At 35.0% G+C, this 14965-nt stretch overlaps 1 protein-coding gene across 1 annotated transcript in view; it reads right to left on the bottom strand.

The window, feature by feature from the left end:
- Nucleotides 1-14965, bottom strand: part of csmd3b (CUB and Sushi multiple domains 3b) — a 356525-nt gene that overhangs the window by 103381 nt on the left and 238179 nt on the right. The window contains exon 12 of the mRNA XM_055053697.1: nt 14741-14853. Within this exon, the coding sequence (XP_054909672.1) occupies nt 14741-14853 (113 nt within the window). The remainder of the gene's footprint in view (nt 1-14740; nt 14854-14965) is intronic.

Here is a 14965-nt window from a genome sequence, read left to right as displayed (position 1 = left end):
GCTCTCTGGAGCTTTTTCAAAAAGTTTTGAAAATGGAAAAAGATGGTGTTGGGTAATATATTTTTTGTTTTAATATGGTTTTTGTAGGAGGACAAACATAACAGTTATTCGTAACGTTTTCCAAAGTTATAAAAATGTGCAAGATAAATATTCAATTTCAACATTTCTGTCAACAAATATTTGCGTCATAGCCTGTGATGTTTCTTTCAGCTGGGTGGGGTGTGAGGCAGGTGGCTGTTGTAAACAAAGCAACGGGTGTGTGGTGGGCCATGGACAGCAAAGGGGAAAAGACGAAAATAGCCAAGGAGTGGCTTTTAATTTTTTGCGTCTCCAGACAATTTTTTTTTTTTTTTTTTGGCTCTTTCTACATTTGGGACGATATGGCAGCAGTCTTCTGCTCTGACGAAGGCATTCCTTCTGCAGTGTAAAGGAAGCCGGTCAGAGTTGAAGGGATGACGGATAGAGCTAAATACCTCAAAGAAAATCTGTGGTTACAAATTGCTTGAAACTGGGGAGGAGGTTCAACTGTCTGCAGGAAATTGATCTGCCAAAAGTTGGTTCCATTTTTCTTAATGGAACCAATTACATTAATATTGATGTTCCAGTTACAAGTATTTTCAATAGAAATTCTACTTGTCACACAACTGTGTCTCCATTACTCTGATTGGAGTGTTGTGTGTCGGATTTCTTAACACATAATTTATATTTCCCCATGTCTTCTACTCCTTTATTCTCCTCTGTTCCTCTCCCGCTTTCAGTATTATTTACAGAAGTGCCCCATGGCAGGAACAAGGCTTTGCGCTTTGTGTGTGTTTCACTTTAGTATATCTACTGCATGTGTCTGTGAGCTGGTGTGTATGTTTGTGATGTATTGCATTAATTTCCTTCATGACATCGTCTTTATGAGACCCGTAGACTCAACCAATCACAGTCTGCTATAGCACACACACACACACGCACACACACCCCCACACACACGCATACTCTCGTAGTGTAAGAATGGAGAACAAATTGCTTCGGAGAGAAAACAGGCTTAGAGTTCGAGCATTCCGGTAGAGCGACTCTTTCTCCCTCTCTTCACACACACTCATGCTCATGATAGCAGCACACACACTCATAAACAAACCAATCACACTCCCACAGTCAGTCTCTGTCTTTGATATGTACACACCGTGCACACACACACACACGTGAATAATCCTATTGTATTTGTAACAACAAGGCTGACAGATTCACAAAGGGGATTAGGGCACTTAAAGAGGATCTGTGTGTATATGTGAATGTGGTACACAAATATGTGTGTGGTGGCAAGTAAAATTTTTTCCCTCTGCGATTGCACCTTGAGCCTCATTCCATTTGGTTCCACAATATTCCATCATGTCCACACCATCTTGTTCATGGGAAAACATATGCTGATGTTCAACCACACAGAATCTACATATATTGGGAAAAAAACTCAGCACATACTAAGGTTTTAGAGAGTAAGGTATGCATTTCAGGAGAGATAATGAGACTTGTTTTAATTCCTTTTTCATCATCATTCTGAAATTGATTTCGGCATCGCATTCGGAATTCTGATGGAACGCTGAAGTCAGTTTCCGCAGGGTGATGTTTGATATATTCCAGAAAGGGCCACCTGCTGTGCTTCATTCTCAGCTGTGTTTCCAAAATGACATCAAAGATGCAATAAACACATTAAACTTCACAGCATAGTAATCTAATATGTCAACAATAGCCGGAGGAGAAGAGCAATTGAGTACAAAGACCATTAGTTCTCCTGAACAGTGTGGGGAGGAAATGTGAACTTCAGCCACTCTAATTATGCTGTAGTTTTCTGATTCTTTGACCTGAACGGGAGGGGTTCAAATTGACTTGTTCACAGTGTAGACATCAGAGAGGATGCTTTGCAGAATGAAAATTATCTCAGTTATTACAATGGGATTTTTTTTCCTCGCCTCTGCCAGGCTCAAAGCAGGAATTCAGGTGAGATTTTGACAACTGATTTGATGGGAGGTGAGCATTAGGAAAAAATGCATCAAATTTCATCTTCAGAAATCTTTCTGTATGACTTGTATTGTTTAAACATCAAAATAACAGAGATAAAAGTAACACTTTTAGGTGTTTAGCTCAAGTAATCCACATATGCAAAAACAATATATTCAAATTCTTGAACAAATCAGCTTATGAATGAAACAAAGAATATGTATTGGGATCAATAAAATAAATGACATCTGCTTTAGTTCTAACTAAAATGATGATTTCTTACCAAAGAATTGCAAAATAAGCTTTTCCAAGACATTTAAATGCAATACAGTGAACTGCAATTGAGTCTATGCATATTCACAGCACAAGACTCCACTCCACTGCCGAAGAAAAAGCGTGCAAACATATGTGCAAAATTTGCCGTGAAGTATAGAGCAAAATGAAACACTTCAAAGTATGGAAGTAGAAACATCATGTTGTGGAGTTATTTTTCAGAACATGGAAAAGGCAAAATTATAATAACTGGTTTCCATTCTTTGACATAGACAAAAAAAAAAAAAAAAAAAGGTCCTTTCTAATGGGAAAAAATATTAAAAAATCTTCCCAAACTGTGGTGTAGGAGCATGTATTAAGCCTGAAATTGAAGCATCGTCAGAGGGTTTCACAGTGTACATGTCATGTCAGATACTGTGCAGAAGGGGCAGGCGAGAGAACAGCAGTACCCATATCTCGAGGGCACTCTTCCCATTTTTTTTCTCCAACTGGTATGAAACAGTTGCTTCCTTCACCAATCTAAAAACATGTCATGAAACACTGAACCAAACAAATGTGGATGTACATCTAGCCCTAAGTGCACAATGTAATAGCAAAGCAAGAAAGTAAACCAATTAAACCTTGCCAAGACTCTACTTAGGAAAGGTTAAAGCCGTATTTTTCAAATATCGCCTCAGCTTAAAGTAAACACAAAGAGCCTAATGAGCTCTAAACCATCTGGTGTTTCCTCTCAATGAGCTTTTCAAATTATTCATTACCACTGAAAATGGCATCTTGTATGTACAAAATAGGGACAACATTGCCTGGTAAATCACTGTCCATTTCATTTATCTCCCTAGTTACCAAATGCCATATGCATTTGGAATACGCGATGTGTATTTTTTAATTTGCAATGGGAGTAATGGTGCCATTATAGCACAGGGTTTTCAATGAGTAAATGGCAAATTTGGTGATACAGTGCTACTGAACATCCAGAATATTATACAAGTCAATAATTGATGTGTGGAAAATGAAACTGTGCATACGCTGCTGTGATTAAGTGCCGCCTTTCACAGGTCGCCCTCTGGAGCACACGCATATGTAAGCACGCTCAGAAGGAAGCAACCAGCTATTTTTGTGCCCTTTGTCCCACTTCCAAGGTTATACACCATACATCTGAACCACATCTATTGTCACGTAGTGAATTAATATTTCATGCTTTTGTATTTCATGAAATGTTTTGTGTTGTATAATAAAAGCCACGCAAGACTAAGGACAAGGAGAATAAAATTAGATTTGCATTAGAAAACGTACATGAAAAAAGCCTACTGAATCTTCATAACCTGAGATAACAATTTGATGGGCATGTCTGTGAATGTAATGCGCTTTTACAACAGTTGTTTACGATTATAATCCATTCTGTCGTTAACCAGCAGAAAAACAGTTTATGTGATATATCAGCATTCATAAAATAAACTATTCCTTGTTTTGTTGGCAAGCCTATGCAAATGAGAATCTGTACTCAACATTTTTTTTGTTAAGGTAACTAAACTATTCCCCGTCAGCATTTTGGACATCTGCAGTGATAGTCTTTTCATCCCTAAACTTTTTTTGAGGATAAATAAAAAGATCGACTAAAATGATAAAGATACAAAAAAGCAGAGGGGCTTTATTTAGTTATTATAATTTAGCTAGTGACTTTTCTAATTGAACATTTTGAGTTTAGGAAGCATTCCAGTTTGTTTTTCCACCTGTAATTGACTTCTAAAACTTCCCAAGTTTATAATTAAACTTGGAAAGCTCAGATGCTGATCTAGAAAATTGGATAATGGTGGATAAATGTTGACAACCATGGGAAAATATTTAGTTTGCTATTTCCTGCTAAACTCTTATCTACATAAAGTTAAATTGGTCACTGTTTTGCTAGCAGTATTTTTTGCCACATCACTACTCCAATCCTAAAATATCTGATATTATGTAATATGCAGATGTAAGATATTATTTGCAAAATATCAAAATATTGATAATGGAGATATTTAGTTTCTTATGATTACATAGGACATAAAATAAAACAAAACTGTATGCAAGTCTGTTACATTTCTCTGAAACTTTTTTTTTATTTTCATTTTTCCATTCAACTCCCCTCCAAGTGAAGCAAAATAAAAGAGATGAACAAGGACAAAGAGTCAGGCAAAAGAAAATATACAAAAAACAAGAACGCATATGAAGAAAAAGTTCAAAGTAAGAGCAAAGAAAAAGGAATGAGTGATTCAGAAACTATGTCAGAAGACATAAGAGAGTAGACAACCACAATAGCAAACTTAAAAATGGAAGTATGGATGAATGCACAAATTCAAGGAGACAGGAAGTTAACAAAGCAAGCCAAATAGTGCATTGTTGTCTCGCTCTCTTTCAGCACAGTTATATACCCACAATGTAAAATCTTTGAGCCAGAGGTCAGGAGGGTATTAAAAATTTATCTTGGCATGTTTTCATCCTATAAAATTGCATCACGAAGTAATCAAAAGTGAGATCCGGCCATTACTAATACAGTAAGTAGAATATCAAGAAAATTGAGACTTTATTTGAATCAATTTAAACAGATAAATATTATACCAATTGAATAATGTTATATCGCCTTAAATTGGTACATAAGCAACAAACCAAAAGAATAATGCTGTGTTTGAACTAACTCATCAATCACACTTGTTTACTACTTAGAAGAATAAAGTGAAACTGCTAACTTTGGCTGAAAACTCTAATAATTATTACCTGTCTGCATAGACTGATGTTGTGAATCTATAATACAATCTTCTGCATAAATCAGCTCCAAAACTTGAATAAATACTTAAATCTGAACCATTTTTTCAATAAATTTGTGCTCTAAAAAATACAAAATATAGTCTCTTTGAATTGCATAGTGAAATATATTTCCAACACAAGTGTTAGCAAATTGGGGAATAACAATAAGCTGTAAATACATTTGATTTGTCATATGCAGACCAAAATGAAATGGAATGTCATGGACACTTGAGTTACACCAATCAACTGTAAATAATCAGATTATTAAGATAAGGAAAAGATCAATGTTTAAGGAAAGATGTATGTTTAGGTGTGTGTAGGACATTGATTTAAAATCAGAAATACAAGTATTATTGTGGTCTAAAAATAAATTAAAAAATGAAGAAGTTTAATACCATTACAATTACCATTGTAACATTATCAGCCAGGCAGTAGACTAGGAACTATTCTGAACAATGTAGTCAATAACCTATGTATACAACCTTTAATGTGCCCCTTTTCTTTAAAGTTTAAAACTTTAAGTACATATGCTTAGTAGGGTTGTAACGATACAGTCAATTCACAAAATGGGTCAATGAATTAAAAACTGAGTTCATGAGAATAAGATGGGAAGAGATTTTGGGAGGAAACCAATTGTACTTTCACAGCTGAAGAGAAAGTTTCACAAATCTGAACCTGTGGCAATCACATGCAGTCCAGACATCTGAAATGAAAAAATGTTGCCAATCAAGTCATTTAAAAATCTTTAGGGCTGCTTGTATGCTAAAGTAACCATCTCAATAAGAAGTCTTTATTTACTTAACAGCAGCTAGTTAACACTTTACAAGATTGAGTCCAGTTCAATTAGAAATTAATTTTGACTGCCTTAATTCTTAGGCTGGTTATTGTTTTCCAGAAAAACTAAATCTATATGGGATTACCAGCTACTGAAGAAACTGCACACAGTACTGTAATACACGGATAACCAAAAAAGATTAAGTCCAGCCAAATAACTTCTAATATGTTTAATATTGGATTGTTCTTCATAATTTATTCATTTATTTTGGTCATTTGCAATAAAAAAAAGGAAAAAAAAATACAATTCAATTATCAAAGATAATCCCAAAGTGATGAAAATGGCTGAAGCAATATTTTTATACATTAGCTTGTTTAAATAGAATCTATTCACAGAGTAAAAGGAGCTTGTGTTTGTGATTTGCAGTTACAAATAAACACTTAAACTGTATCTGACTGAAAACGAATTCAATTCAACATAAATTTTAATCTCTCCAGAGTTTTAAATATTTCAGCTCATTGTCAAGATAGCTCCTTAAATTAAGTGCTGTAACTGAGGCACAATTCTTTTAAAAATGTGCCCTATTTGGTTTTACATACAAGTGCCTTCCTCCATATTCATACTTATTTTCTCCGATTTAAAATAAACTTTTGGACAAGGCTCAGTAGTACATCGTTTTTAACCTCAAAATGTTATTTGAGCAACATGAATGCCTACTGGTTCTCAAAACATTAAGATTTTGTATTAAGAAAATATGTCTTTAGTAGGAACACAATACATAATTTCAAACTGTATTTATTCATACTGCCTATTTAGCAATATGACAATGTGAAGATCAAATTAGTAGATGCATCAAAAAAATGAAATGGGAATTCAATTTAATCTGCTGCAACACAGCTTTTCTTAGTTCTTAAAAGCTAAATATGAATAGGTTAAAATACTAAATAAATTATCATGTAATTCTGATTCAACATGCACTTGCAGCACACTGTGTTCAGTGAGAAAACAAGTGAGACTCAAATGATGAGTTTAACCTGTCAACCTCTAATGTTTATGAGAAGGAAGTATTAGATCAATATATTTTGTATGAAGTAAGTACATATACCATTTCACACTGACTTCTATGAAGCCCATTGATGAATATGCTGCTCTTAATAGTCTCCAACAATAGTGTTAGTCAAATGATAAAATAATCTTAGAATGAAGAATGGAAAATTCTAAAACTAAGGCCAATGATTCATTACAGCAAAAGATGGTGAAACTCACAATTTGTGCAAATATTAGGACAGTAGGTGTTTTATTATGGTTATAACAATTAAAAGGTACATGAAAGTAATCATGCATGGCGTCATGTTTCTGCCAACTGGGTTTTAATTTATCCACTGCTACTGGTTTCAACATCTACTTCTGCAAATCTCACTCATCAGCCACTCATTTTTAATGAATGTAATAAAGGAACTATATAATCTAGCTAGGACAATTTCTGACTGATGGTCCTTATATCTTGTTTCACAGACCTCGTGTCTGGCATCTTAAAAGATTCATCACACACCGCTGCCTCCCTGGCAGTCCAATCAATCTGAGGTGTCTTTAATGGCCACATCCCTTGTCAAAACAATGCGTCAGTGAGTAGTGGATGAGTGAGGGCAAATGTGCACCTGTGTCTGTTTCAAATGGCAGGAATTATCTAGTACTCCAAAATGGAGCAGTGGGTTTTCTCCTAACATTCATTTCTACATCAATCCAACTGGCAGCTGTTACCTTTGAATTATAGAAAGCAGTGGTGGAGTTCTAAAAATCTCCACACTGGTGAAGCACTTAAACTCTACCACGCAAGATAAGGTGGTGAGTATGGAATATGGTTGTAGGTCCTGAGGGATTAAATCACTGATCACACAAAGAGGAGCTACAATTGGTGCTGGCCACACACCAAGCCTCTAAATGTATTTGTTTTATTGCTGAGAATAGAATTAGCAAAGTTAACTCCTTTATGTGACTAATTTTGTGAAAAAAGTATTATCTGAAAGCTACAAGTCTAGATAATTTAGTACCAAGAGTTCTTGTGCCAGCTTTCAGTTTAATTCAGGTGCACTTACACACAGTTGGAATATTTTGAAGAAACAAAGCAACAAAAAATTTAAATAGGTAAAAAGTCAAAGACTTTCAAAATGATAGGGAATAATGTCAGATCTAGCCACCCACGCAAGTTCATCCAGAGAACAGACCGTGAGATGCTAAAAGTCTCCCGAAATTCTAATACAAGATGTACAGAAGGTTCTTATTTTTAATATATGTATTAACCTTTATAATCAGAAGTATACTGTACAAGCATAACTTTGAAGAAAGGTGTACAAAAAGGAAACCTGTGCTCTAAGAAAAACACAAAGTCCATTATCCCCAGAACAATGTTTTCTGAACATATTAGTCTAATCTGAGTTATTTAGAGACTTAAGCAGAGGGAATGCTTGCCTTAAACCAAGCAAACATAACATTCCAGAAAACTAGTTTCTTCACTGCAAAGCATAGAGCTGCTTGTGTGAATGTTGGGAAATCTTTGTTGCAGTATGACATGGCCAGTTCTCCAAAACAGAATCTATCATAAATTCTATCTGGTGTTAAAGGAAATATGACCGTAAATAACAGCCATTAGGAGGTGGGCTTACTTTCCAAGAACATTGGCAAAAAGTAGTAGAAATCTCCCTATGGCTGTTTTGATCACTGGGTGTTTAAGATTAGCTAACAAATGTAGAGCATCCAAATTTCATTTTAGCTTTTTTTATTTTTTGGTTTATGGCAAATTCTTGGTGTTTACCTAAAGTAAAATAAGGATTCAGGTTTACCATCATCACAAGAGTTATGTTTTTATGTATTAATAAAATACATATTTTTTTCCTCATTTTAAAAAGTTGATAAATGATTTGTTTGTTTTCCCTCTACCCCTCAGGTTGTATTTTTTTTCTTTACAGTTGAAAACTGTGGACAATGTCAGAAAGTCCACAGATCACACAAAAGGGACTTACCCTTCCCCACATAAACCATTTAGCTGAAATGCCTAAAGCATGCCTTTTCTTTATTCACATAACAACATTACCATAAAAAGAATTTGCATAATGCATGGCCGATGGCTATTTTGGCACATCTTAAACTAATAATAAGAGGCTATTTGCACCTGGTTATTTTTGTCTCCTCAGCTGAGGTGCCGAAGCAGACCAGGGGAAAACTAATCAAATATTAAATTGTTCAATGTTTTCTAAAACATTGTTAAAAGGGAAATAATAAACCTATAATACAGCATGAAACAATTTAAATGGAAATGGTAAGGCAAAAATTTACTGGTACAGGGCAGTTCACCTAAACTGACATGTCAGGCAGGAAAAGCATGAACAAGAGAAGCAGCCAACGACCCATAACAATTCTGGAGGTACAGAGAGATCCACAGCTCAGATGTGAAAGTCCTTTGACAGGACAACTCATTTGTATAAATCTGGCTTTATGAAAAAATGTCAAGATTCAGTTTGTCACAAAGGTAACCACCCACCTACTTTATGTGCAGATTTTAAGAACCCGGTTTGACTCAATACTGGGAAAATTACCTCCTTGCTGGTTTCTACTTTTGCACCATATTTGGTGACAGGAGGTACCCAATTTCACAACAGATAACATGAAGTAATTTTCTACAATCTACTCTTAGTCTAGTGAAAGGAAAAGTGGTTATGTGAGAGATCAGTGTCTCAGCAGGATGTTGTTCATAGTTGTTTTGATGCAGTCACAGGTCATAAAAATTATTAATAATCATCTATTGGTCCACGTGTCTATTGGTAGAATAGGTTGTAGTATATTTGTTGTTTATATATTTTTATGGCTATTTGTCTTCATAATTCAATATGGTAGTTAAGGAGCCAATTTTTCTCACCTCTGACCATTTGCAAATATTTTCATATTCAAACAATGCATCCCTCAAATGATAGAGTACAGCTTGAATGTATTATTTAAAAAATACAATTTGAGGTTAAAATAAATAATAGTTGAAGTTGGAGAAGTGGAAAAGGATGCCAATTCAGGTCTTCAATAAGTTGAAGACCAAAAGTAATAACACTGTTATAAATTAAATGAATTGGGTGCATGTGTGTGGACTTTGTTAGATTTGTAAGTCGGGCAAAGGGGGTTGAGTCAAAAGGCTCCTTGGTGGCCTTGGCTTTAATAATAAATGAATGATGACACAAAAAACAGACAAATGCAAAGACTGTGAGAAACGCAGAATCACAGAGACAGATAAAGACCAAACAAGTTCAAAAGAGCAAAAAAAATGCCATGGAGGTCATCTGACAAACAACACTAAGGATAAGAAATTTCTGAAAGAGACAATGTGAAAGCGAGAGAGACAGAAAAGGGGGAGAGATGTGGAACAAAAAAACCCACTCCATTAGAGAGAACCTGACCGACAGGAAGGCTACAAGAGGATGGTGGATAGACAGATGTCTAATGAGGAAAAATGAGACTCACAGAGAGAGTCAGGGGAACGGAGGGCGAATGTTAGGAGGGAAAGAGGTGAGTGACTTGTTGGTAGTGCTTCGTTGGCTCACAGATGGAAGAGCTGTCCAACACACATGCACTCATATAGAAACACACAAACACTGTACTATGTGCAGGTGATTTGGCAGCAAGGCTGCTGATAATGTTTATATTTCATAACCAAGGCCCAAGGATGTAGCTTTAGCAGCACAATCCCATACACATCTAACAAGCTTGTCTGCCCCCTTTGCTCCCCCATATTTGCCAAGAAAAAATACATACATCTCACAAAACTACCCACCTTCATAGTAAATCTTATGGGTGATGAAGCCAGCCACTGTGGGACAAACACATTTATCTTGCACTGACTGTTGATAGAACTTTTACCAGTATTTGGGTATAAGTGAGAAGGTTACCATTATTCATTGGCTAATTGTTCAATGCATATTCAGATACTCTGTATGGATTACATTTCTGTGCACTGGGATACTGAAAACTGATAATTCAACAAAAATCTAATAGGTATAATTTATGAACATGTTGCATATAAAAGCTCCAAATAATTAAAAGCAATATTAAAAGCTGACTCAAAGTCATTGATCCAACATGTAAAGACAATTTGAAAAGAAAAATAAATAAATAATGTAAATGTTCTACTGAACACTGAGTAGAATAAGGTTTCAAAAGTGCTTTAATACCTCTTCACTCGGGAGCTATCACCCTTGTAAAGTTGTAGCAAAAGAACTTCAACATAAAAATATTTCACTGTCAAGCTAGTAACAGAGTTGAAATGTGCTTGCTGCACACTTCAGACAAACCTTCACTAAATAAATTGAGTAAATAAACATTAAATAAATAAATAAAAAAAAACCCTCAAACAACGCTGGCATTGTTTTTCCTCAGTTTTTATCTCTGGATCAACTATGTCTTTTGAAAAAATAGTTTTCAAAAGAAAAAGTGCAACATAGACAAAATGTTGCACTTTTGTCTATGGTGCAACATAGACAAAAGTCATGCTCAAATTCATTAATGTCAGAGTATTAAAAGGGGGACATCTGCCTTGTGTAAGTCTTGGTTCAGTTCAGTCAAACGACAAAGGGAATGAAAAGGTAAGATCATGGTGACCAAGCAAATGAATAAAATAAGAACATTGATGAGGCAAAGAAGAAAGAGACCCAAAGCAAGACTGATGTATTGAACAGAGCTCTAGATAGTATATGTGTAAGTGGTAAGGCAGGTTTTGTAATTTAATTTTGTTTCATCTCTTCTTTTATATATTTAACCATTTTTATGGAACTCGCAAAGTTTTACACACACACACAAAAAAAATTATGTTTGTACCTCAGCATTAAAGATAATACTAAAAGTATTTCTCATCACTCTCTTTGTCTCTTGTGGCCTGGCAGAACATGCAGATTATCTGAGAAAATGCTGGCAGATTAATATACATGGCAACTTTTAGTTCCATAGTTCAATGTTATTCTTTTCAGGAAACTACTGAATTTTAATACAGGCATCAAGCTGAAAGTAGATGTTTTCCAGCTTCATTTTGATGCACAGACAGCAGGAGTTTGAGAGAATTACAGCTGCCAACACCAGGCATTTGTCTCACCAGCTCTCTGACTCGACAATTCCTCCTCCTCAATTTGAAAGCTTCCTTCTCCCCCCCCCACTGCCTGCTGTGACATGATTCTGTGTGGGTGACTATAGATTAAGGGGATCACTTTTAAATAATTTGTGCGAAATGAAACGGCTGAAGAAATATTTTTGCAATTAGAATGGACACCCACAATGATGTGAGACAAAGTGAGGTAATGGCGAGTGATTCAGGAAGACCTAGTTTTTGTTTTATTTTTCCTTTCACACCATCTGAGTTTGTGTGAGAAATTTTAACATTTTCTGTTAATTTCAGAGGTGAGAGTGAGCCAATGTCTGCTCTGTGACTAACAGTCATATAAAGGAGACACTGTGAAGAAATTACAATTAGAATACCAATTGCACATCTTGTTGTTTTACCCAGTGTGCAAATAATTCTTTTTTAACTTTTCAAAAAATAACTGGGGAACTGACAGAATGAGGGGGAAAAAAAACAACAACCTCTGAGTGAACTGCTGTACTGTCTGACTTAAAATGTCACAAAAACACTTGCGGCTGCAAAGTGATGAAGTGAGTATTTTTTAAGGTGTACGAAAAGTTATGTGAGGCACTGCATAAACAAAAAGAAACAAAAAGAAGATATAAATACTGTGGAGCTCTGAAACAAATTGGTCCTTTAATATCTATTTATTATGTTATATGCTTCTTTAGTGGGACAAAAAAATGTCAACATAATCTTTATTTTAATAATATTGAGAATATTTTCTTGCAATCATGCTTGATCTGATTTTAGTTTAGGGTGTGTGCATGACAGGGTGGAGATGGGGATGGGAAGGTTGTTCATGGCCAGAAAGGAGTGTGTTATGTTTTTCATTCCACTGAAACAGATGGTATTTTTTTCCTGTCTTTACTTCTTTGAGAGGAGGGAGACTGCTTTGCTCTTTATGAGTAGGTTAAAACTTATAGACTGTTGTTCCTTTTGATCAGAGAAGTTATTTGTTTGGTTTTGTGATCTCATTTATTTTGTTGAGGTATTTTTGGTTATGATTTTACTCCAGTTTGGACAATAGAGGCGTTGACCTGTTTTTTCTTTCTTTCAGGAGGCACAAGTCACATTTACTAATGAACTCTATAATTATCATTATCTCTTGGACAACAATGGTAAAAGAGAAGAATTGTATCTGACACTCCTTCATAAAATTTTGTTTGAAAGTGATTGCATTGTGACCGAGTCATTTCCTTTTTATGACATAAAGATGTTGACAAAATTGTTTTTCGTACTGAAAATTAACTGATGAAAACAAGAAATTATTGTTCAATTGTGGAATTTGATTGCAGTTACTGCCTCAGAGATGACGCCCGAGGAGTTTCTTTGTGTTACGCCCAATTGAATTCAAATCGATCAACCAAGCAGTTGGGCTAAGTTACTGGATAATGGAGGAATTATTTCTCTTTTTCTTTGATTATTTTAACATTGAATGTAAATAGGTTGTGTGTTCATGTTATTATATGCTACTTAGAAAATGTCAGAATGGATGCATGTAGAGTTTCTATTTTTTTATGCTGATGATTTATGTGCTACTTGGATATATAAAATGTTACTTGCGATACATACATTGTCTGTCTGCCTGTCTGTCTTTGCAGGCTTTTTGGTCGTTAGCAGAAGAGTACCAACTATTTTTGTCTGCATGTATAAATCCACAGATGATGACATCTAAATCTGTGGCAAACAAAGTTCTTTTGTGCAGCAGAGCTCTTTCCCATGTTTCATGGAATGTGATCAAACGACCCATCTATCAAACAAGAGATTCAGAAAAGGTTAATATTTTTAGTACTTTAAAGGACAAGTTGACATTGAGGATAAATACTTTGTTCCCAGTTGATTTTAAGAATAAAGCTTTATTTTTTTTTTTTAAATCCACATCATCCAACAAACCAAAAACTCACTTTGACTGCCTGATCAAAAGAGGTCACAGCTCTCATTCAATGGGAATTCAGAAATAAATAATTTATCTAGGCATAAAAGCATGAAACATATTTTGTGTTTAACTGAACGCAGCTGTTTCACCTTTCAGGTCAAACAAGAAATGAAATCACAAACTGATCCCAAAAAGACAGATTTCAGAATCACATTCATGGTGGCAGGTAAGCCTAAACTTACAGATACGCTGGCAAATTTGGATTTAGAAAATGTATTCCATTCACTCAAAAAGTTATCTCTCAAAGGATTAAACAACAACAAAAAAAACTGTTTGAAGAGAAAAATATGCATCTGTTTTTATTGAGAATTATTTATGCCTTCGTAAACAATCAATAACAAATCGGCAGAGCAGACTTTATATGTTTCCACTGATGTTTAATAATTTATCTTTAAAGATGAGCTCCAAGTCTTTTAGGTTGGGGATACCTCTTTACATTCACCCAAAGTGTTAGCCTACTCCATGCTAACATTTGCCAGTTTCTTCAAACTGGCTATCCACCAGTTAGAAGAAACATGCTAATAAAATTAAAAGATTACTTTAAATTTAAATCTGTCAGAAGTATAATCATTTTTATCTTAACCGTAGTTAATTGTGCCTAAGGTTTACTCAAATCAGCTTTAAACAACATAAATAAATACAACACTAATTGTATCTGGGCAAGATTCTATATGGGAAAAGAGATCAGTATTTGAACCCCAGAAATCTGGATTGGAGCATATCTTGATCAGAATGTATATAACATGATGTCTAGTTATAAAAAAGACCATGTTAGTATGCAGTAATAGAAAAGAAACAATAGCAAAACAAATGCTCACACAAATGCATGTTCATTCCTTACCTTTGTAGTTGATCTTAAATCCTATAGATCCAACGCTCTCATCTGACTGGAGGTGGAGCCACATTTGGTGGGTCATGCTGACAATCAGGTCAGGCACAAAGCTGCCTGATAAGCTAGAGCACAAAATGCATCACTATTAAATTGCTGTCATCATAATTACCATTATAAAAAGTACAATTTTCATCACTTCAATCAGGTTCTCAAGTGATGTTTGGAGTGTGAATA

This window comes from Poeciliopsis prolifica, unplaced genomic scaffold (genome assembly GCF_027474105.1).
Source record: "Poeciliopsis prolifica strain line A6 unplaced genomic scaffold, Auburn_PproV2 SCAFFOLD038, whole genome shotgun sequence".
Lineage (NCBI taxonomy): Eukaryota > Metazoa > Chordata > Actinopteri > Cyprinodontiformes > Poeciliidae > Poeciliopsis > Poeciliopsis prolifica.
Note: the sequence above shows the minus strand (reverse complement) of the source record. Positions and strands in the feature narration are given on the sequence as shown.